Source organism: Sphaeramia orbicularis, chromosome 7 (genome assembly GCF_902148855.1).
Source record: "Sphaeramia orbicularis chromosome 7, fSphaOr1.1, whole genome shotgun sequence".
NCBI lineage: Eukaryota > Metazoa > Chordata > Actinopteri > Kurtiformes > Apogonidae > Sphaeramia > Sphaeramia orbicularis.
In genome coordinates, this window is record NC_043963.1 from 43,017,997 (window position 1) to 43,042,993 (window position 24,997).

The window sequence follows — 24,997 nt, forward strand, 5'->3', positions numbered from 1 at the left end:
GAGTCTTTCAAGTGTTAGTTTTTCTCTGCAATCACGTCATTAAATCAGAGTGTGGTCCAGTTTTAGCCACAGTCGAGGCCTGTTTATGGGGGTTTTACTGTGGAGTGGGCTGTTGTTTTGGCTGAACCTTGTGACTTTTTCTAGAGCAGCGTCACCTGCATCCACCTGAATCGGTCACGAAGATAGAAAAAAAACCCACTGGACCAAGAGTCGCTGAAAGTGATTGAAGTCTTTTGGGTTCTTCTTTTCAACCTCCAGCTCAGACGGTGGGTGTCAGAAAACAGAAAACCACACTGAGACGGCTGCAAGTTTCCTACAGCGCATTTCACAGCCGGGTTTTTTAAATGAGATCGGCTTCCGAAGGTTCCTGAACTGGACTGAAAACTCAGGACTCAGCTGGATTTCGTGTTGTTTTTATCACGGAAAAAAAGAAAACTGAGGGAAGCACGGTTAAGGAAGAAGAAAATGATGTTTTTGAGGCATTGTTAGCTGCTCTGAAAGGTGTGTTTGATGCATTTTTTATTAACTGTCTCATCACTTTTTAAAAAATCTGTTTCCTAAATCTGACATCTAATGTGCCTGGTCTCTACAATACGACACAAACTACTAGAGGATGGACAACCTGACTTTCCTCCCTGTTGTTTCACTGTATATTTTCTGGCCTTAGTAAGTGTCCTTGTACCCTTTTTGCACTTATGCGATAGGAATGGCTTGTTAATGAAGCACAATGAAGCACTGCAGGTTTCAGGTTGAAGCAGCACGTACCAAAAGGAAGAGAAAACATTTTTAACATTTTTTTTTTCCTCATAAAAGCACAGAACGGAAAAGAGAAAGGCCTTCAACTGGTACGAAAAACACTCACATAGATCAAGCTACATTTCATTTCATTTTCTTACACCACATTCACATTTCAAAAGTGGAACCTTCAGCTTTACCACCTTCACTTTAGAGTAAACAAAAACAAAACTAAGACAATACTGTTGACTCTCCCGCATACACCAAAAAGTGGCCTTGATTATTATTTTTTTGTTCTTTTATGACGACACACCTTATAGAACATGGGAATTCTGCAACAACATCAAAAGTTGTAGAGCATGGTGTGTCAGAAATCGACTCCCCTGACTGGTGTCTCTGCAGACGCCGAGACGCTCTCCCACAAATTGCTTGCGTTCCATCTAAATTAGTGAGCTGACCGTGCCTTAATGTATTTGGTTTTCTCTAAAACAAACACAAAAGCGTCGAAGGTCAGTTGGTTCCAGAGCTGCTAAAGAACGTTCGCCTTTAGGACCAGACATGTAGTGCGAGAACTGCCGCAAAGACCTCAGGAAATATAGAAAGTGTCTGTAATATATATATATATATATATATATATATGTATGTATATATATATTTTTGCCATTTACCTATTTTTATACTCTCACTTTCGGTCACTAAGCATGACAACATTTTCATCATAGCACATTTCATCTAATGAAAAGAAGTCTCTTTGCACTAAACAACATTCAAAGTAAAACATGGCACAGGACGACTTTTTCCTTGTGTTTTCATAATTTTTCATCTTATCAAATCCTCTTCTCAAACTTATCTTTTATACATTAAATGGAAAAAAAAATCTTTTTTTCGACTTTTCATTTGTTTTAAAAACAGAAGTTTGTATTTATATATCTATATATATATATTCATATATCCTCTTCTCTCTTTTGATTCAGCTTTGTTGTGCAAATTCAGCAGTAACACAAGTGGCACAGCACTGGGGGAGAGTAGGCAGTCGGGAAACGAAATGTGGAATCGAACGCGGTAACAACTCAATAGCAGAGTTATGGAACGGAAAGTGTTCTGCAGGGGAGTTTCTGCAGATAGAAGAGGGGCTTCTGTCAGAACTGGAGGAGGAGTTTCCCTGAATAGTTCTTCCTCCCAGTGGTAGCAGCCCATGTGTCCACCCTGCCCGAGTGTCTTTGAGCAATACATCCAACCCCACCCAGCTGCACGGCTGCTGGTCCATCGCTGTCCCTGACGGCGACAGAAAAGTGAAACTCCACTACAGGGATCAAACATCCTGGATTGAATTGGCTCCCAGTCTGAGCCGTAGCCTTGGCTGTGGAAGAGCTACCGGTGGCTTCAAACCTTCAGCTTTGTATCCAGCGAGGTGAGTTTCTGGTCACCACAGACTATATGTGACCTGGTCCTGATGGATGGGTACCAACTGGTGCTCCCGTAGGATGAGATGAATAGAAAGGCTCTCCTGAGCTGAGGTCCATGGTCCACTGAGGCTGGGGGGGGAAGGGGGGGAGCTCCATTTGGTTGTTTAGAGCTAGGTTGGCAGCTCAGAAAAAAAAAAAAAAAAAACAATACCAAAGAAAGAAAGTGGGCAGGGCCGGGGCTTTAGGTCTACCCTCTGCTGTCTGTCCATGTGCTGCTGTTGCCGGGGACGACGCCCTCGCAGTCTCTTCACACGGATCTTCTGTTTCTGTTGGTTGTTGTTTGTGAGGTGTTGAACGACAGACTTCATGGGTCGAAAATGTCACGGGCGTCTAAAGGTTGTCGGGGAGGGAAGGCGTGTTGGTTTGGCCGCTTCTCAGCTCGCCGAGGCGTGTGTTGTGATTGGCCGGTCCTCAGCTGGCGAGGGCCATGGTGTCTATGACCTGCTCCAGTTTTCCACGTAGTCGCTGTCGACGCGACTGTTCATCCTTCTGTAACGCCGACAGGATCTGGACAGAAACAAGGAGGAAGATCACGTTCACGTCTTTCACTTCAGCAGCAGAACAAGTATTCACAGCCTTTCATTAACCCATAAAGACCCAGTGCTACTTTTGTGGAAGTTCCCAAGTGAATATTTCTCTCTATTTAACTTTTTTTAGGTGATTTATCTTCATTTATTATTATAGTATACTTTGTATTTGGCTTTTTTTTTCAGTGTAAATCATGAATTTTCCTATATTTAATACACTGATCATATAGATGTTGAACAAATGAATGAATGAATGAAATCTTTATTATGAACATGTAGACTGTAAAATCAAAACAAAAATCAACCAACAAAATATAAGTACTGGTACATAAATGATTGATAAGTGAACAAACATCAAACAAAAATAAATAAATAAGTTAAAAAAAAATAAAAATAAAATAATAATAATAATAGTAATAATAATAATAAAACAAATGAAATGAAATTTTACATGCTTGAAAAGGAGTAGGAAGAAGTAAAAACTTATGTACTCATAGCCCCAATTTCTATTCCTTCTGATCATTATATAGCAATTATTATTTAGTATAATAATAATAATAATAATAATAATAATAATAATAATAATAGTATAACAATATCACATATCCTTTTATCTATATACACTAATATGATAATACCCATTTACAACTTTTCCTACCAAATATTAATTAAAACTAAAAAGAACAAAAACAAAAAAACAAAACAAAGACCCTCAAAAACACATATCCATACATAATACAAATGCATACAATATTCTATATTGTCCTATAGAGTCATAATATATTCATATATCCATGTTTAAACTAGATATTATCAGCGCATATGTGTCAAAGCCCCACTATGATTAAAGCTCAGATGAAAGTTGAGGGTTATATCACAAACAGAGAAAACTGAAGAAAATGTTACTTTTTCAGCAAAATATATCATTAAACATAAATTAAGTGTCTCCATCCACTGTCATTGATTCAACTCCATGGGTTTTACTGGTGAATCAATGTTGTAGAAGATGACGGTGTTTCCATGGTAACTATGGAGCCTCTGAACGTCCAAATGGGTCATATCTGATGACCAGGAAAAGATGATAAACTGTATTTTACACCAATTATTTACATGCATTGATAGGATTAATGGATCAACAGGTATTTAGCAGTTTATATCAGTAGATGATTTTGGTCAACAGAGGGTGTTTGGGTCTTTATGGGTTAACAATTGCCTACATCTTGTCATTTTCATTAATTCTACATCCTGCTATCTTTACCAAAACAATAACTAAATCAGTATAAATCCAGACTGATGAATATTACATGTGGGGTACTTCAAGGATCAGTTTTAGGTCCTAAATTGTTTATTATGTGCGACATTTGCAGGGTATCATTTGTGTCAAAATTTGTGTTATTTGCAGATGACACAAATATGTTTGTTCTGGTGTGGAATTGCATCAGCTTTTGAAGGAAATAAAGTTAAAAAAAAAAAACAAAAACACAGGTTTGATATGAATAACTTGTCTTTAGATTCGAATAAAAATAAATTAAATTAAATTCCTTGACGCAAAATCTGCTTTAAATCACACATTATTCTCTGTTTGTCTGTTGATATAATCACCTTAAATTTTAACCCGAGCTTTTATGAAAATCTTAATGAACAGTAAATGAAATATAGGAAACTAGCAGATTTTCACTGAAAAAAGGCTAAACACAGAACATTATATTAGAATGAATGGTGATAAATGACTTAAGAAAGGTTAAACAGACAGAAAAAAAAAAAAGTGAACTATCACAAACGTAGCTCTGGGTCTTTATTGGTTAAATTGGGAATTCATTTGCAGTTTCTAGGTTTGCAGATTAAAACTGTTAAAGCATAAACACACTGACAAGTACAGCTAAATTAAAAAAAAAAAAAAAAAAAAAAAAAAAAGCTACAGTTTATTTACTTCGATCCATATGCTGTCACAATCATGAATGATGTTAGTGCACATTACTTACCAAATCTTATCTATCTTATCTAATCTAAAGAACTTATTTTTAGACAATAGATCTTGAAAACCTTATTTCAACAAATCTTACAAAGATAATTTTCACTTGTTTCTTTGGCAGATTTTTTTGCTTGAATTAAGCAAAAAAAAAAAAAAAAAAAATCTTGAATTAAGAAAAAAAAAAAAAAAATCTGCCAATGGAACAAGTGAAAATTATTTTGGTAAGATTTGTTGAAATAAGAGTTTTAAGATCTATTGTCTAAAAATAAGTCCTTATATCTCACTGAAAAGTTACTCTTCGGGTGATTATGTCTTATTTTAAGTGTGATGAGATATTTTGACTAGAAATGAAAAAAAAATACACTTGGTAAGATTTGGATTTTTGCAGTGTATGTCTACGTACATACTATTTCTATTTTAATGTTTTGTCCCGCCTTGTAATTGTAACTAAAACTGTCTAATAAATGCCGAGGACTACAAAGTACATGTGCCTGTGATACAGTAGTGGAGTTATGCACATATTCAAATCAAGTAAATAAGTTCATACTTCTTCCTACTCCTTTTCGACCATGCAAAATTCAGACTTGTATACGCTTGGAGATAGATTCTGTCTGTTTGAATGTTTTATTTTGTTTTTATTTTGTTTTGGTTTTTTTTGTTTTTTTTTGCGTGTTCGAAATAAATAAATAAATAATTCATTCATTCATTTTCTGAACCCGCTTTATCCTACTAGGGTCACGGGGATCGCTTGGAGCCTATCCCAGCTATATAGGGGCGAAGGCGGGGTACACCCTGGACAAGTCGCCAGTTCATCGCAGGGCTGAACATATAGACAAACAATCGCTCTCACATTCACACCTATTACCTATCACACCTACACCTAACTTAGATTAACCAATTAACCTATCAGTGCATGTCTTTGGATGGTGGGAGGAAGCCGGAGTACCCGGAGAGAACCCATGCAGACACGGGGAGAACATGCAAACTCCACACAGAAAGGTCCCACCCCCTGTCGACTGGTGTTGGAATCGAACCCAGGACCTTCTTGTTGTGAGGCACGAGTGCTAACCACTGCACCACCGTGTTGCCCTTTATAGATAGATAAATAAATAAATAAACTAGAAGCACTCAGAGAGCGCAGACCTCCACCAAGGCTGATCAGTGCCCCCCCCCGTGGGCCCCCCCACGCCAAGGAGGTTATGTTTTTGCCAGGGTTTGTTTGTCTGTCTGTCTGTCTGTCCGTTAGTGTGCAACATAACTCAAAAAGTTATGGATATATTTTGATGAAATTTTCAGGGTTTGTTGGAAATGGGCCCCCCCGTGGGCCCCCCCACCCACGATCACCACCAAAATTTAATCATTTCTTCCTTATCCCATTTCCAACAAAACCTGAACATTTCATCAAAATCTGTCCATAACTTTTTGAGTTTTGTTGCACACTAACAGACAGACAGACAGACAGACAAACAAACAAACCCTGGCAAAAACATAACCTCCTTGGCGGAGGTAATAAATAAATAAATAAATAAATAAAGTAAAACTCCATCAAATGTATTTAATTCTGTTGGACCAGTGGCAGCAGTGTTTGGAGGCAGGACTGCCAGCTTTCATTTCGTGCTCATACACACCTGTCCTCTTTACAACAGAATCCATTTAGAGGCTAATTTGCGCCTCTGTGTTACTGATTACATTTTAAAGCGATGCTGACAAAATGGCGGCGGTGCGCAGGGCGGCGGTGCTGGCCACAGGGGTGACCGTTATGTGAAATGGAACGCTAATGGCCACTGGGAGCATGTGTACAACAGCGTGGATTGTTGTGTGTTGTTATGTGTGTGGTGACCGCGGGGCAGAGGAGCCGCTACCGTGACTCTATCAAACATTGGATTTACGTGGACGCTCGTCTACGCTGGTTTGGTCGTTTAACGTGTTTGTGCATTAGTATTAGCATGTGAATGCGAGTGTGTTTAAGTGCATTAGATCCTCTGTAGTTCAGTGTGTGTGTGTGTGTGTGTGTGTGTGTGTGTGTGTGTTAGGTCAGCTGCCTACATCTGGATAATAGGCTGTAATGAAGGGGAGCTTTGAATGGAACCAGCTGCAACGACGATGTGACGACTGTAATACTGAGGCAGGAGGAAGAGCTGCAGCTTCAGCAGATAAAAGCAGGATAAGGCTGGGAAATGCAGACAGACGCAAGAAGTATGTCTGTCCCTCTGGAGGACAAAGGCATGAGGCAATCAACCGCACGGACTCATGGGAAACCAAACCAACGGAACGCCCATACCAAAATATAATGTATGTATTGAATTTCCATATATGTGATATATTATACATACGGTATGAAGTGAAAACACATGTGGGAACTGTTCATGACACCTCATTGGGCCACTGAGGTAAATTTGACCTGATTATTGACTGATTACTGAAAACTAAAAAAAAAACTTACAGGCTGATTATTTTACTTGAATATATGATTTGTTTAATAACAAAAGTTTGTTTGGAGGAATTAATTGCAGTATAACATTCCTGCGTTTTTAGGAATGAAATATGATGAAATTGCTTTTTTTTAGAGACAATATGAAATCTATGAAATTGAAATAAATATATGCAGGGTGTGATTTGTTTTGGGGGGGGACATTATTACGCTGACAAATTATTTATTTATTTATGTATTTTCTGTCGCTGATTTCTGCAGTACCTAAAGGCAGGGTGCGATTTGTTTGGGGAGGATGGGGGGGATCAATCACCCCTCTGGTTTTTACATCCCTACTTCTGCTCAATGGATTTCATCCTTGGGGGGGGTGGGGGGCAACCAACCAATGTAAATAACAGGCAGGTTGTGACAGTTTTCTTACACCTATATCCTACATTACTGGCACTAACGTTCACCTGAACCAAACTGTCGACAGTCTCGTCCCCATGCACTGGGGCGCCGTAAAGGGGGGTTAAATGTGACAAATTAATTTGGCCCAGCATTTGTGGGGGGCCCATCGAGCAGTGGAGGAGGTCCAGTGGATACAGGTTAGAAGTTGAGAAAATTTTGTGTATAATAGAGGAATAGAGTTGGACGTTGAAAGAATGTAAAGTTTCACTTTTGTATCATGCCAGCGTTAGCTATGGACTGCACCACCACGTATATAACTGCTGAGCCCCCCCACCCCACCCCACCCCAACCAAAAAATAAATAAAAAAAAATACCCCCCCCCCCCTCTGTTTTTTTTCTTTTTTTTTTTTTTTGACAAATTGCACCCCAAATATGTTTTTAACTATTGCAATTATGAGCTAAGGTTAGTTTTGTATTGCATGTAGGGATGGGAATCGAGAACCGGTTCTTTTTGAGAACTGGATCCCAGTAGCTCGATTCCTTGGAATCATTTGCCTGTCTGCTTAACGATTCTGCTTATCGATTTCACCTTTGTTGCGCATGCGCGATGACGTCACACGTACACTGCATTCTTTTGGTCAGAATGTAGCTAACATGGTGTTGAGGCAGAAACGGTCTAATAAGACGACACCAGGTCCACTGGAACACTGTCAAAGCTTCCATTTCTTCAAAAGGGTGGAATCCTGCCAACATGCTCAAACATTTGTCCACAGCATGTGACTCATTTACAGGAATGTCACGTATTTGATATGCTACTTAGCGACGCTTGTGAGTCTAGCGGCAGAGTGAACATCAGGCCCAGTTCCAGTTCCGGTGCGGGCAACAAATGTTGTACCCAAATACAAGTTACCGAAGGTAGGGGAAAGGAAATGAGGTGCACAACAATGGGAGACGAGCCGAGTCGAACTGGTTCGACGTAGTGGACATGCGGCAATAGAGCGTCGTTAGTTTCACTTTCACTGCACGCCCCAACCCCTGAACCGGGCCCGGTGTCATCTGTTATTATTGTTTGTACATACTGTATATGTTATATTTTCTGTGCAGAGATGGAAATATAAAAGACAGTTCATGCAAGCACACCCGTTTGTACTCTTTTATTCCCTCACCCAATGAGAATTGATAAGAGAATCAATAAGGAATCGGACTGATAAGCAAAATTGATAATGGAATCGGAATTGTTAAATTCTTAACGATTCCCATCCCTAGTTGCATGTAATGTAATTGTTCTACAGGGTGTATAAAAAAAAAAAAAAAATACACATTTTGAAAAATTACCCCCAGTTACTCATTTGCTAATTTTTGGAATTTCCTTTTATGGACATCAGTAGGTAGGGAATTGGTGGATATTTGTCCAAATTTACAGACTCAGGTTTTCATGCATGAGTGAGCAGGGGCAAGCTGCGCAATCTAAGTTAAAACTGGTTTGCGCAAAGTAGCGGTGGGATTTAAATGCAATCAAAGGTCATGGGAGGGGACAATGGGCAAAATGTAGTTTTTTTATACACCCTGTATATTGTGTGTGCACCTGCCAGGGACAGCAGATGGAAAGTAGCTAACTCTGGTGCAAAGCAGCTCTTCTCTTTGAGATGAATATATTTGTAAATTGTCCATGAAATAAACAATAAACTAAACTAATTCAGTTTGTTTTAGTGTAGAATCCCATTGTGTTTTTATTCTTAGTAGGTTTGCCTCTGTGGAGTCCACCGTATTTCCACAATAACTCTACTTATCGTTTCCTGTTTTCACAGCCCGTTTGTCATACACAGTACATTAACTCATATGGTCACACATTCAGACGACGTAGGCTACATCACTCTAGACTGTAGGACCATGCAACGTTTACATGTAGAGAAGAGGAAGAAGAGTTGGAGGAAGGAGGAGATGGGTCTAAAGGAAGGATGTAATGGCTTGTAAAATAATTATGTCATTTTAATGGCTCATTTATGTGTGCAAAATTAAAGACCATGGAATGACTATTAGCTTAAAATAGGACATTTAGCACATTTGTTTCACAAATACGCACGCGTCATTTCGTACTTAATCACACAGCCTTATCAGCTCAAGTCATGGATTTTCTTGAACACGAACAAAAATAATGGTCTGAAAACTTGTATTAAGTTCACGATACCTTCATAATGCCAAAGATCTCCCCCATATACGTTTTCTAGTTCTGATTTTTGAAGTTAAATGTAAACTCGAAGCTTCACCAATTAGATCGTTGTTTTCAGGGGCTTGAAAATTGTACTGAACATCCAATAATAAACCCTTAGGATCATTTCATATTTTATATATCTGCACTGAATATTAATACTTTGCTAAACAAAAAAAAAAGTTCAACTGATCCTTCTTTAGGAAAATATATAAAAGTGTTTTGTTTTTCCTGGTTCTGAAGCTGTATTTAGGAAAATCTGCAGCAAGATCAAATACCTTTTAGACGTAATAGACATTTGTTAATAATATACAGAATATGAACGTGGCTGCAAGATGTAGAACTGAAAGATGTCATTATTATGCTGACAAATTATTTATTTATTTATGTATTTATTTTCTATTGCTGATTTCTGCAGTACTTATAGGAACATGTTTGAATTGTATTACATGTATATAATCCCAGTCCATCTCATTGAAAACGGATCAGCTAGTGAAGTTTCAACTGCTGAGGTGTACAAATACTAATGCTAACATTTAACAACAAATAGTAATAACAAATAATAATGCTAACCTGCCAGACCCAGAAAGTATTTAGATCAGAGTTAAGGATTTTTCGAGGTCTGAATTGACCAGTTTTCATATGATGCAAACTGGGACGACAGGCTGAGTTAGTATGAAATCATCCACACACAGTCTCTACCTATGTCTGCAGCCTTTATTATCTACTATATAAATATTTATTATCTAAGGAGCCCTTTAAATGCAGCTACCACTGAATATTTAATTATAATTAGCCAACATTAACATTACTTTCATTCATTCATTTTCCAAACCAGTGTAACACGCCAAAGTATGCCCCCCATCCACTTGGATTTACATTAAGAATTGTCTTCTTTCAGGTAGGGTGGGATTGTGGGAGAGATAAAAAGAAAAATGAAAGAATGGAAGTCCTCTCATGCTGTTGCCTGTGAAATTGCTGCTAATAAAGAAAGTTAATTAAAAAAAAAAAAAAAAAAAAGTGAAGAAGCAAAAAATATATCTGTGTGGGCGTGTGTTTGTGTAAGTGAAATGAATGACACAAATGTCATAAAAGAAAAATGAGTCTGCTTTGTCCAGTTTTATAAATCTGGAGCCAATATTCATCACAGTCAGTTTAAATTGTGCCTGTTACTGGTTATGCTAATGACATTAATTGTGTTTTGTGTATTATTTATAAGCAAGAGAAGCACATTTTCAGTAAAAATCACCATAAATGCACCACATCTGACCTTTTTATTATGTGAACTGGGGGGGGGGTCAGAACCTATGGGAGCAACCATTGCTGGTCAGAAGTGACGTACCCACATTGATTCCGGGTGATGGAGTACGAGTAAAGAAAAAGCAGTCAGTGAGAGAGACTGAGTGGAAAGTATGTGTTGGTGGCAGTGTTTCCTGTTAAACTGATTTCTTGGTGTGGCAGTGTGTAATCTGGGAGGGGGATGGGGGGGTTGTCAGTCAGTTTCTGTACTAATTATAATATTTATAACGGGTTGGGGGGGGGGGGATCCTCGGTTGGTTTCTGTACTAATTACACTGGTCAACAACAAATTTATTGTTTAAGTTTTTTGAGCTGATTTAGGATAATTTTGGTGTGCTGAATCCAAAAATCATATTAATTTTGCTCAATCAGGTCAACTTTCTCAACTATGCTACATATTGGCTTTTTAACATTTTTGCTTACATTTATGGGCATTTTCACATCATATGATACAAAATTCTTTCATATTTCTTGCAATAAACTAGTTCTGAAGATTTTACTTTTGCCAGTTTATGATTAATGTTTTTTTTTAATATTACAGGTGAATGAAATGGCTTCGACTAGAAGATCTTGCAAAAATGAGCCTGACGTATTCTGCTACATCTGCGGTGAATACACCATTGTACCTAACAGGAATCAAGTCACAAGTTTCATAAAGTGTGCTTACCAATCTCATTTTGGTATTAAACTTGGTGACCAAGATAAAGTTTACAAAAATGTAATCAATTTTGTGAGAAGATCAAATTTTTCAAAATCAAACTAGCAAAAAAACCTGACCTGATTGAGAAAAACAGATGTCATTTTTGGATTTAGCGGTGCAAAATGGTCCTAATTCAGTTGAAAAAACCTAGACAACTTGCAAAAAATATTTTTTTGTAACCCAGTGTTATAATACTTATAATGGGGGGGGGGCACAATTATGCCTGGGGGGGGGGGGGGGGGGGGGGGGGCATCAGTTTCCTTACTAATTATTACCTCCGCCAAGGAGGTTATGTTTTTGCCAGGGTTTGTTTGTTTGTTTGTTTGTCTGTTTGTTTGTTTGTTTGTCTGTCCGTTAGTGTGCAACATAACTCAAAAAGTTATGGACAGATTTGGATGAAATTTTCAGGGTTTGTTGGAAATGGGATAAGGAAGAAATGATTAAATTTCGGTGGTGATCGGGGGTGGGGGGGCCCACGGGGGGGGGCCACTGATCAGCCTTGGCGGAGGTCTGCGCTCTCCGAGTGCTTCTAGTTATAAGATTTATAATAGGGGTGGGGTCAGCCAGTTTCCATCCTATTTATAATACTTATAATAACGGGGTGGGGGGGTTTCATATGGGGTGGTGCAGAAATGAAAGTGAAGCTTAACAGCGTTCTTAATTACTTTACATCTCCTGCTGTTGTGAAGCTCACCTTTTCCCTACCTCCTAAATCTTTGCAAACTTTCATTTGAGGGGATAGGATGTTTGTCCTGGCCTATTTTATATTATACACATGTATAAGAAGTCTAATGTGACGGTGATGATTTGTTTTTGTTTTTTTGGTGTGACGGCAAAACCTTACCAGCAGAAACACTGGTTGGTGCTTGTTATTTGTGCAGCTGTAAGCTTCACACTCCACCATTGTCCTAGAGACAAGACCCAGCACTGATACCAATAATGTGTCGTCCTAGACTGGTGTCTGCTGCACAGGGTCACTGACCAGTCCATCACAGCCCAGGTAATTGGACAAATCAATGAGGTTTTATCACTAACGGTGCTGGAAAATGTCATGTCTCTGACCATGCCTGACTGATGGAGCAGTGACTTAGTACTTGTACTTAGTACTTTATCATAAGTGACCTGATGGAACCACTTGTATTATATATGATCTTCTGAAATAGCTACCAGTGAAAATTCACTACAGGTCCCCTTTAAGAGTGACGTTCAAAATGTTAAAATAAGTGTTCCTTTGTATGTTTTTGTCATGAACTGTTGTGTTCCCTGTTTTACTTTGTAAGTCACCCTCCTCATGCGTCCTAGTTGATGTGACGTCCTGTCTTTGTGCTTTTTCTTCTTCTTCTGTTTTTGTCTTTGTCTCTGTCGTGTTCCTCTCACCTGCCAAACCCATCTGGTATCAGGGTCTATATTTATACTCACCTTCCCTCTGTTCCTGCTCATTTAGTACTTTCACTTTTACCTGCTCCGTCTGTTCTCTTTGTGCATTCTTCTGCCTTTTTCACTCAGATAGTTGGACTGCCTGTTTTCTGCTAGTGTTTAATAATAAATTATTTTGTTTCCTGTCTGAGGGCCTGTGTTTGGGCCCTTCCTTCTGATTCATCCCACAGTTTTTGACAAAGCTACAGGGAACCACCATATTTCCAATACAAGTGGACATTGATCTTGGCCAGTTGACGACTAAAACACATATACAGAAAAACTGCAGAGTTTTAATCAACCAGCTGCTGCAGCTGTACTGGCTGATATGTGCAGGTCTTTGGAAAAAAAAAAAAAAAAAGAAATCACATAAATTTAATGAAGCTCCATTAGCTCCATAATGTGTTGAGCTCATGCCTTAATGTGCATCCTAATGGCGATAATACCTTCTAGCCTGTATGGATGTGAACCGGTTATCAGTGTAATTGAATTAAAATGACCTCATAGCATTAGTCAAGACAAGTAAAGAGGGAGACGTGACGGCAGCACACCCCGCTACAGAGTCATTACAGCGTTCACCGGCGTCTGGGTCGGACTCACCTCGTCTTTATATTTGATGATGTAAGAGTAGATCTCGTGCAGCGCAGACATGCTGTTGAACTGACTGAGGTGCAGCCGCGACTGCTCTGCCAGGTAGGCGCTCATGTCCTGATCACTGATGGCTGGCATACGGGAGATGTCCGAGTAATACCTGGGGGAGAGGTCACAGGTTAGAACAGGGGTGTCAAACATACGCGCCAAAACGGGCCCGCCAAAGGGTCTAATACGGCCCATGGGATGAATTTGCCAAATTGCGAAAATTTCACTTAAGATATTAGTTATCACTAGTCGCTTTTCCATTGGACATCTGCACAAAACTTTACCGATAATTATTAAATGTTGAAAAAACAGAAGTGTGTAATGTCGGTTTTTCCATTAAATCACAACTGCGATGATTTGTTTATTTTTTTTATTTGTTTTGATGAACGTAAATATGGTGTTGATTTACAGATATATTCATTATTATTATAAATTACCCCTCTATCTCGTACTAAATTTAAAGATAATTGGGTTTCCTGGTGTGTCCACACATATTGCAACATGTTTCTTCTTCTTTGCTTGTTGTAACGTACGTCAACATCCATTTTTTTTTAATTCACTTGACTCTAGTTGCGAAAAAAGTCTTTCCACTGCAGTTTTGCGTGATATACCATTTGCACTACGCCCGAAAAACCACCTCTTGCCAGCGCAAAAACTTTTCATTGAAAAATGAGACTTTCGGTGAAATTGTCATTTTCATTTTTATGCGCAAGTTATATTTGCGCAATTTGAGGGTCAATGGAAAAGCAACTATTGTAGTTCAGGAACCAAATTCAGCCCAATTCAATCTCAAATGGGTCAGATCAGTAAAATACTAGCATAATAACCTATAAATCCTCCTATAATGCACGTTCTGTCTCCGGCGTCCGGTGCAGCGTCCGATCGATGTTGCAGCATGGGAGGGCGTACGGGTACAATGCCGCTGTTGCACAATGGGAGGGCGCTATCGTACAATGGCACGACGGGTACAATGCCGCTAGTAATAACAACTCCAAATTTGTCTCTTTGTTTTAGTGTAAGAAAAAACAGGAAAGTTCCATAAAAATGTTGACATTTGCAAACTATCCTTTCACAAACAATGTGAATAATCTGAAAAAATAACAACATGAAATGTCTAACCCTTTCATGCACTGTCCACTCCAGTAGACAGTTCTTCTCCAGCTGTTCTCTTGTATATTAATGGGTTTTGTTGTTTTAGTTTCATATCAGCCAACACAGTGGACGCTTACGCACCATCCCATACACTGTAATTCAGATCATTACTGTAACTTTACTGTTCTTGATAAACCTGATCTGCAGTAACATGTTTGAGTGTAAATCAATTGTTATTTGTTAGACAAGAAGGTTTTTTTTTGCATATTATCTCCATGAAGTGAGTAATTACTAGCATTAGAATATGTTAAAATGTGAGAAGACATCAGATTAGCAGCATTAAAAATGTTTTTATTTCATTGTTTTCATATCACTTTCTGATATTGGGTTTTAAACACGTTTCTTTACTTCAAAGTTAAATGCATGGATATTTTTGTAACTCCATAGAAAAAAAAAATCAATGTTTTGTTGTTGTGTTTGTTGTTTTCATAGCTAAACACTGAAGAAAAAAATCTTGACTAAGGTTCTCATAATTCGTGCATGAAAGGGCTAAACAAAACTAAGTCATTTGACAGATATCCTGCCTGTTACTAAATGTTTTGTGTATTTGTAGATCCTGAGCGTTGTAATGTACATGTGTAAATAATAAACTGAGGTGGACTATTGTTAAAATTGCACTGGTTTTTGTTAAGACATTTCAGGTTGTTGATGTTATTCAGATTTTTATTTTTTTCTTTACTCTTTAATTGAAATTAGAACAATGACAATATAAAAAAAGTCATATATAGTATCCAATATATGTGATGTCAGAACAAGAACACTACACCTGCACTCACATCTACACAGACACATTAAAAAAAAAAAAAAAAAAAAAAAAAAAAGGGGGGGGGGGGGGTGTCTGCCTACTTACGTAATATTAAAGTAATCTATAAAGGGTTGCCAAATTGAATAAAATAACTTTACATTATCTTTCAGTGAAATTTCAACAGAGCCTGATGAGTCGGAGGATTTTTGTTCTTCCAGTTTAACAGAATAAGGCGTCTGGCCAGTGGTGTCACAACCTTTAAAACAACACTCTATTTACTACTAAGATCCACTCCTGTTGGTTCCACAGAACATTATTGTTATTGGGTCTGGGGGGGATCTGTCTCCTAAAAATCTTACACAAAGTCTCAAGAGTTTCAGTCTAATAGGTAGTGATGTTGGGGGGTGTCCAAAACGTGTGCGCCAGTGAAGCTGAGCTCTGGCCACAACCATGTTATTTGGATTTTTAAGGAAAGTTTGTAGAAGTAAACATTAATATGATGTAATTTTACTTCTTTCAATGTTATTATTTTACTGGTCCGGGCCGTCTTATTGGTTGTATGTGTTACAAACTGATATCCATGCACACACTTAAAGCAAATTATCACATGTTCTACAGGGGTTGGACAAAATAATGGAAACACCTTAAAAAATCAACAAAATATAATTTAATATGGTGTAGGTCCGCCTTTTGCGGCAATTACAGCCTCAATTCTCCGAGGTATTGATTCATACAACTTGTGAATTGTTTCCAAAGGAATTTTAAGCCATTCTTCAGTTAGAATACCCTCCAACTCTTTTCGAGACGATGGCGGTGGAAATCAACGTCTTACTTGAATCTCTAAAACTGACCATAAATGCTCAATAATGTTGAGGTCTGGGGACTGTGCCGGCCATACGAGATGCTCAACTTCATTAGAATGTTCCTCATGCCATTCTTTAACAATTCTAGCTGTATGGATTGGGGCATTATCATCTTGAGGTGAAGGTGTTTCCATTATTTTGTCCAACCCCTGTATTTCACTTCAATAAACACTCATATGTCCATTATTTTTCTTACGAAATTTGAGTTTGTTCATGTTATTCACATTTTTTTAAAGCATAGTTTGTAGATGTAAATATTTTCTTGATGTAATTTTACTTTTTTCACTCTAAAACATTTTTATATATGTTATTTTGTTATTATTTTAGTTGTCCGGTCCACTTCAGATTATATTGTGCTAAATGTGGCCCCTGAACTAAAATTATTTTCACACCCCTGTGTTAGAAGAAAGAAACAAAAACAGTTTCTGACAGTTTCACATTGCATCCAACACACCGGACGTGTGCACTGTAGTGAATCAATAAACAATTCATAATGTCTTTTACTGATAAATGAGCATAAAATTACAGTTTCTATGGTAACAGACTCTCTTTTCTCCTCTGCACCTGTCTTATCTGATAAAGCAGAGGGAGAGAAAAGAGAGTAACATTACAACCTAGAGATTACCTTTAAAACGCTGAATAATCCCTGTCCTTATCAAACATGTTATCATATGACCCATATTATCTAGAGAACGTTCACTCTGATTAGGTCTGAAGTCTTGAAGCAGTGCAATAAACTGTGGTTGTAAATATGACATGAAAGTAATAAGTACAAATATCAAAATCATACAGTGGATCTACTTATTTTTAGAGGTCGACCAATATGGGTTTTTCTAAGGCCAATGCTGATTTTTTAAAAATTTGGTCAGCCGATGGCCGATATCTATAGCAGATATTTGAAGCCGATTTTTTTTTTTTTTTTTTATTAAAGCACTTTGACTGTAAAATATAATTGAAACACTCCGATATTTAAGATTTTTATGCAGCAATATAAATGAAATTATTAATACATGTACTCATAGTACTCTTTTAAAATGTATTTGAACTTCAAGTGCCGCCCAAACATGTGTTATAACATTTTCACTAATGATCAAATATCGGCTTTCAAAAAAAAATTAAGGCCGATGAAAAAAATAAGATAATTTGGCAGATTTTTTGCTTGAATTAAGCAAAAAAAAAAAAAAAAAATCTTGAATTAACCTGTTTAACCCTGACCATATTTTCAGTGGAAAAATGCCTAAAAAGACATACCCAAAGTAAATGAAGAATTACTTATAATCCTTATAATAATAAGGTTCATATGGATGTTCTTGGTGTCTATGGACATTTAGAGACCTCACAGAATCTATTCCCATTGTCTAAAATATTGTATCTATTACTATGCCTGAGTAAACTGTAACAAACTAAAAGAGAAATTAAAATTTTTTATCCTCGCCTGTTTTTTTCGGCTGGATTGACGATATGCATAAATCAATTGTTCGTGTTGGAGATTTTTAATAGCGTATATTTCACCCCACAAAGATTAAAAATCATGTTTGAACATTAAAGTTTGCACTAAAATACACTTTTGATGTAGTTTTATTAACATTAGGGTCTAAACTTTGAGCAAAAGTTGAAAAAAAAACATCCATTGTCCTGATTTATTATATTTTTATAGTGGATGAATATTAATATAATTTTTTCGGCCCGCGGGCGGGCTGATAGGGCTAAAGAGGTTTTAAGCAAAAAAAAAATCTGCCAATGGAACAAGTGAACATTATCTTGGTAAGCTTTCTTGAAATAATATTTTCAAGATCTATTGTCTAAAAATAAGTTCTTATATCTCACTGAAAAGTTGCTCTTAAACTTTTCAAAATATCTCATCACACTTGAAATAAGACATAATCATCTTACGTCTTATTTTAAGTGTGATGAGATATTTTGACTAGAAATGAGAAAAATACACTTGGTAAGATTTGGATTTTTGCAGTGTTAGGACCTGTACAGGTGGTTTGACTCTTGTTAAATTGTTGTTTTCTTTGGCTTTAACTCACTCTAAAGATTATCCAGAAACTTGATAAACAATAACTTTATCCAATCTCTTCAAAATCCAGCACATTATTCCATTTTCAATAGTAAGCTGAAGTTGCCTTGTTTTGCTCAAGGACACTGAAAAGACAAGAGACATTAAACTCTACACACTAGTGGGGAACATTCAACTCCGTTTCTCAGAATTTTATTTTATTTTTTTCCTACACTGCTCCTAATTTGTGATGAGTACAGGATGGTTTTAAATAATTGAGGTCTGTTCTGTCACACTAACACCAACCCCCACATTATTGACTGGAAAAGTCCAATCAGAGAGCACACCCAGAACAATACAGTATATTAAGGATATATCTAGGTATTGACTTGTACCCGAACCTGTTTGCAGGATCTATATCTCCGCTATCTGGAGGTTTGCTGCTGCAGCGAGTGCCGGCTGAGGTTGAGTATAGGTTAGGAGCCGTAATGGAAACAAGGTCTAACTGCACCCAATTAACCCTCACCTATAAATCCTTATCTCATCCTGCCTGTGCGTGCTCTCTCTAAGACTTACTGTAAGTATGTTGTTTCATTTACAGAAATGGACTATGTTTTTAAAGTTTGCATTTCTGTTTTAGCTGCAGCAGGGAAAAGAAGATGGACGTGTTATTTACACCAATAATTGTACCGTCAGCAGTTTATGATTTCTAGCCTTAAAAAAAAGTAGCACGTTGGCAGAACAAGTTTAAAGGAAGCTTTGAGTAATTATGGCCACACTGAGCTGGTGGTGCTTATGGAAACCAAACAGTAGAATGATGACAGTGGTTCAGTAGATGGAGCAAGAACAGGAGCTTCAGAGCACGGAGCCAAACCAGGAGTCTATTAAAGAGGAGCCGAGTAAAGCTGCTTAGCGACTATTGGACTCTTCCCCAAAAGGGAAAACAGGACAAGTAAAAGGTGGCGGTGCATTTAGAGTTTAGTTAAACATTCTGGTGCTGAATACAAGATGAAGGGTGAATGAGAGGACGTGTCTGATTGAGTCAGTTTACATCCACGCTAATACTCCGATCATTATCCGACTTCTGGAGTTATCTGATTATTAGTGGCCATGTAAGTAGGATAATCTGATGTGTTATATGTAGATAACAGCAGTAATCTGATTATGAGAAATCAGATTAACACACCTGGATTTGTCCCCAGTACTCCGATGTCTTCCTGAACGCGTACAAGTTTGAACCAGCTGTCTAAATAAATATAAATAAATAAATAAATATTCCAGAAATATTGGGAAACATCATGGTTACTGATGTAAGATGTCCCGTTCATGCTGATCTGAGATATAAACATCAATGTTAATAATCAGTATGATATTTATCACAATATAAAATGATATTATGACATTTGTCAGTATTGTTTTGTATCCCAGACTATGGTGGCCCTAAGGGGTAAACCACAAAGACAAATCGTAAAGTACACAAGAAAAAAAAAACACACACATAAGAAAAAGAAAACCACGCAAGCAGAAAAAAACAACACACACACACACACAAAAATCATGCAAACAAGAAAAAAAACACAAAAAAAAGAAAATCATGCAAACAAGAAAAAAAAAACAAAAAAAGAAAATCATGCAAACAAGAAAAAAAAACAAAAAACGAAAATCTTGCAAACAAGAAAGAAAAACACACACACAAAAAAAGGAAATCACGCAAACAAGAAAAAAAACCACAAAAAAAGAAAACCATGCAAACAAGAAAAAAAAAAAACAAACAAGAAAAAGAAGATTGTGCAAACAAAAAAAAAAACACACACAAAAAAATAAAATCACACAAACAAGAAAAAAAATTACACACAAAAAAGAAAATCATGCAAACAAGAAAAAAATTACACACAAGAAAATGGAAAATCACGCAAACAAGAAAAAAAAAAAAAAAACACAAAAAGACAGTCACACAAACAAGAAAAAAACACACAAACAAGAAAAAGAAAATCATGCAAACATGAAAAAAACCCACACACACAAAAAGGAAAATCATGCAAACAAGAAAAAAAAAAAAACACAAGAAAAAGGTCCTACTGGAAAAGGTAGGTTCAGTACCTGCTGTGACCAGGATCTGGATGCTGACTGGATTGTCTTTCTGACAGGTGGGAAAACCGAAGTTTATATTTAAATATGACTAGCACTGAAGAAAGTATATGGAATTATTTTGATGCAGGACACACTTAGGCCAGTTTTTGTCCGGCAGCCATATATAAATATAAACTTCTGGTTTTCCCACCTGTCAGAAAGACAGTCCAGTCAGCATCCAGATCCTGGTAACAGCTGGTACTGTACCTTTATTGGTAGAACCTTTTACTTGTTTGCGTGATTTTCTTTTTCTTGTGTGTGTTTTTTTCTCGTTTCGTGCGTATGTGTGTTTTTTTTTTTTCTTGTTTATGTGATTTTCTTTTTTTGTGTGTTTTTCCTTGTTTGTAATTTTTTTTTGAGTGTGTTTCTTGTTTGTGTGATTCTCTTTTTTGTGTGTGTGTTTTTTTTTTTCTTGTTTGTGCGTGTTTTTCTTTTTTCTTTTTCTTGTTTGCCTCTCTTTTTCTTGTGTGTTTTGTGGTTTGCCACTGTACCAGACCCCTGTTAGAAAAGAAACACCTGAATTCAATGTGTCCCAATACTTTTGTCCATATAATGTATGACTTAGGCAGTTATGCAATGAGGCTAACGTTATGTTTGCTGTGTGTGATATCAATGCACAGACCAAGGGCTCATCTTTTTTTTTGTTTTTTTTTTTTTTACATGTTTTTTGGTTGAAATTGGTCAAATCTGAAGACGTCATGATAAAAAAAAAAAAAAAAAGTACTGATATGTGTACAAGTAAAATGAAGTTGTCAGAAAAATAAATCCTTGAAAACACTATTTATAGACACAAACAAAGTATATGTACTCAGTTATTTCCTCTCTCTGCTCTTTTTTCAGCGTATTATTGTCGTTTTCTGCGGTTAAATCCCTCCATCATGTTTAAATGCTGATTTTTCCACTTAGCGTTCAGAGCTGTGGAAGCCCTGCTGCTTTCTGTCAGCTTTAGTTCGGTTTATTTGCGTTTGACTCACCTCTCCACCCAGTTCTTGTAGTTGGGGATGTCTTTAGCGTAGAGGAGCTTGTTGGAAGGGGAGTCTTTTCCTAGTTTGTGTTCTGACGTCGAACAGGAGTCCATGAAGGTTTGAGCCACCACGGACAAACAGGCGTCTGTGATGCTGTTCTTATGGATGTCGAACACAAACTGTGGGTTCTTGATCACGTTCACCCAGAATCGCAGAGGGAGGCTGATAAAAAAAAAAAAGATGGAAAAAATACAAATGTACATGTAAACGTGACAGATTTAGGCAGAAAACAGACGTATGCAAAAGTCACTGCTTCATTTTTAGTTCTGATTAGTTCATTATATTCCATAAACCTGTTTTTTTTATTAATATAGTTGAAACAGGAGAAGCTGACTAAACCATATTAATGACGGTAAAAATATATTAAAATTATATTCAAGTATCTTCAGTTTTGTCACTTTTGTAGTGTAGTAGTACTCGTAGTAAATGAATTCAGTGTTTTCTGTAAAAAAAGAAAAAAATAAATAAATTTAGTCAATAAATCAACTTAACTTGTTTATTTATTAAGACTTTTCATTCAGAGTCGAAGAGTTCAATAACAAGCTGATAATGTCGTAAAAGAAATACAGTGAAATAAAACCTAAAAAAACACTGCAAATGAGAGAAATAAAAAGTTCATTAAAATATCAGTTAAAAGTATGATAAGATAAGATAAGATAACATAAGATAAGATAAAATAAGATAAGATAAGATAACATAAGATAACATAAGGTAAAGTAAGGTAAGATAAAGTAAGATAAGATAATTTAAGATAAGGTAAGATAAGACAAGGAAAAGTAAGATAATATAAGGTAAGATAAGATAAGGTAAGACAAGGTAAGATAAGGTAAGATAAGATAAGATAAGATAAGATAAGATAAGATAAGATAAGATAAGAAAAGATAACCTAAGAAAAAATACGGTAAAGTAAGGTAAGATAAGATAAGATAAGATAAGATAAGATAAGATAAGATAAGATCAGATCAGATCAGATAAAATAAGGTAAGATAAGATAAGCTAAGGTAAGATAAGATAAGACAAGACAAGGTAAAGTAAGATAATGTAAGATGAGATAAGGTAAGATAAGATAAGATAAGATAAGATAATACAAGGTAAGATAAGATAAGGTAAGATAAGACAAGATAAGATAAGGTAAAATAAGACGAGGTAAGATAAGATACGGTAAGGTGAGATAAGATAAGATAAAATAAAATAAGATAAGGTAAGACAAGGTAAGATAAGATAAGACAAGGTAAGATAAGATAAGGTAAAATAAGACAAGGTAAGGTAAGATAAGATAAGATAAGATAAGATAAGATAAGATAAGATAAGATAAGATAAGGTGAGATAAGATAAGATAAGATAAGATAAAATAAAATAAGGTAAGATAAGATAAGATAAGATAAGATAAGATAAGATAAGATAAGATAAGATAAGATAAGATAAAATAAAATAAAATAAGATAAGATAAGATAAGATAAGATAAGATAAGATAAAATAAGATCTGAGTGTAGTCCAGTGCATATACTGTAGGACCCTGTGGTCTCCTCGTCAGACTGAATCAGTGTTTCTCACCAGTTGCTCTTCCAGGTGTGTCTCACGTCGTAGTCTGTGATGGAGTGTTTGTCGGCCTGTTCGTCCAGGAAGTCGAACATGTATTTGATGGCCAGGGGGAGGGCGCTGCCTCGGTGGGCGGTGCTGAAGATGGTCTCGAACAGGTCGTCCACAAACTTCTGTAACGTACCCTGGATGGACAGAAGATGAGAACGAAGAGAAAACAGATTAATGAAACGATACGTGAACTAATCTGTTTGTGTCAGAGGTGGAAGTTGTTCGTCTCATTTGTTCTGATATTTTAGTACAGGTGGTAATGACTTTGTGCTAAAATACTGACTCTGACTTTTGCTCAGTGGGTAAATATTCTGAACGGCAACCAACAAAGTGCATTTCATCCATTATTATAATTATCTATCATCGTGGAGTTACAGTTTTTACTTTGTCAACGACATTTATCTGATGTTTCTGACTGGATTCTTCTCATAATCAAATTGATCAGATCATGAACATAAAATACAAAGGAAATTTTTAATGATTTTTTTGTATCTTTTGTCATATATTAAAGTACACTGAACAGAATAAATATACTTCTAAATAACAGTAAAAAATACTTCTAATAATGGATTGCGCGTTTGCACTTTTTAAAGTTAATAATGACAAACTTTTTACTGTATGATGATTTTTGATGACATTAGTCAAACACTGAATCCTGACATTTAAAGCTGTTAATTAAACACAATAAGAAAACTGAAGATGCTGCCTTTTACTTCGGATATTGTTTCTATATTTTTTAAGGTTAAACAAATGACACTGACAAATTACCTCAAAATGAAAATGTCATACGTTCATATTTTCTTGCTTTTACCCATAAATGTGACTGAGTTTGTATGTTTTTTTTTTTATTACACAAAGACAAAATGACAATATACTGTACATGATATTAATGCATCAGGTTCTAGTTTAGTACTTTTATTTTTAATAATTCAGCTATCGAAGTAAAGGTTTAGAGCCAGTGCTACTTTCAGAAACCCTTCTTTGAACAGCTTATTTCAGGTTGAAATGAGAAAAAAAAAAACACATAAATTGAAACGTAAAATCTCAGAGTTAAGGCGCAGAATACAGTACAAAGGTTTATTTTATTTTATTTTTATTTTTTACTTTGCTGTGGTACATAATCATGGACCATTTTCAGTCACTTGTTTCCACAGCATTTGAATGCACCAGAGCTGTGTACATTTCGGCACCCCAGGGAATCACAGTGCTAACTCTAGCTCTGCAACCCCCCCCCCCCCCAACCGGTCCACTGAGCAGAATCACAAACAGGAACCTGAGTCTCGTAGATTTAGAAAGAGCTCTCCTCCAATGACAGACCTCTGACATAATTACATCAAATGCTGCTAAATGTATTTCCCTAACAACACGTTTGTTTTCTGAGTCTCCATCTAATTTTTAATAACACAATAATATTTTCGCACACTTATATATGTATATTTCTTTAATTATCATATTGGTCATATATTGTCTAGTACATATTGTACAACTTGTGTCTTAATACAGCGTTATCTCGGGCATCATGCAAAATCCGTAAAGAGCTGACTGCAGCAGTTTGACATACTTATGTATTTTTGGTCAAGGAAGAGACTAGCGAAAATGACAAGTTGATAGGACCAGTATATTAGGACAAATTAGTAATTTTGGAATACAATGGCAATTCATGTTGCTATGCCCAGACTCATAGAATCATCACTGAAGTGGGTTAC

At 36.5% G+C, this 24,997-nt stretch overlaps 1 protein-coding gene across 1 annotated transcript in view; it reads right to left on the reverse strand.

The window, feature by feature from the left end:
- Nucleotides 1-342: 342 nt before the first annotated feature.
- LOC115422428 (plexin-A1-like) overlaps nucleotides 343-24,997 on the reverse strand; it is an 837,453-nt gene continuing 812,798 nt past the window's right edge. Inside the window, 4 exon segments of the mRNA XM_030138774.1 lie at nucleotides 343-2,708; nucleotides 13,746-13,896; nucleotides 21,651-21,863; nucleotides 23,256-23,425. Coding sequence (XP_029994634.1) covers nucleotides 2,613-2,708; nucleotides 13,746-13,896; nucleotides 21,651-21,863; nucleotides 23,256-23,425 — 630 coding nt within the window. The 3' untranslated portion in view covers nucleotides 343-2,612.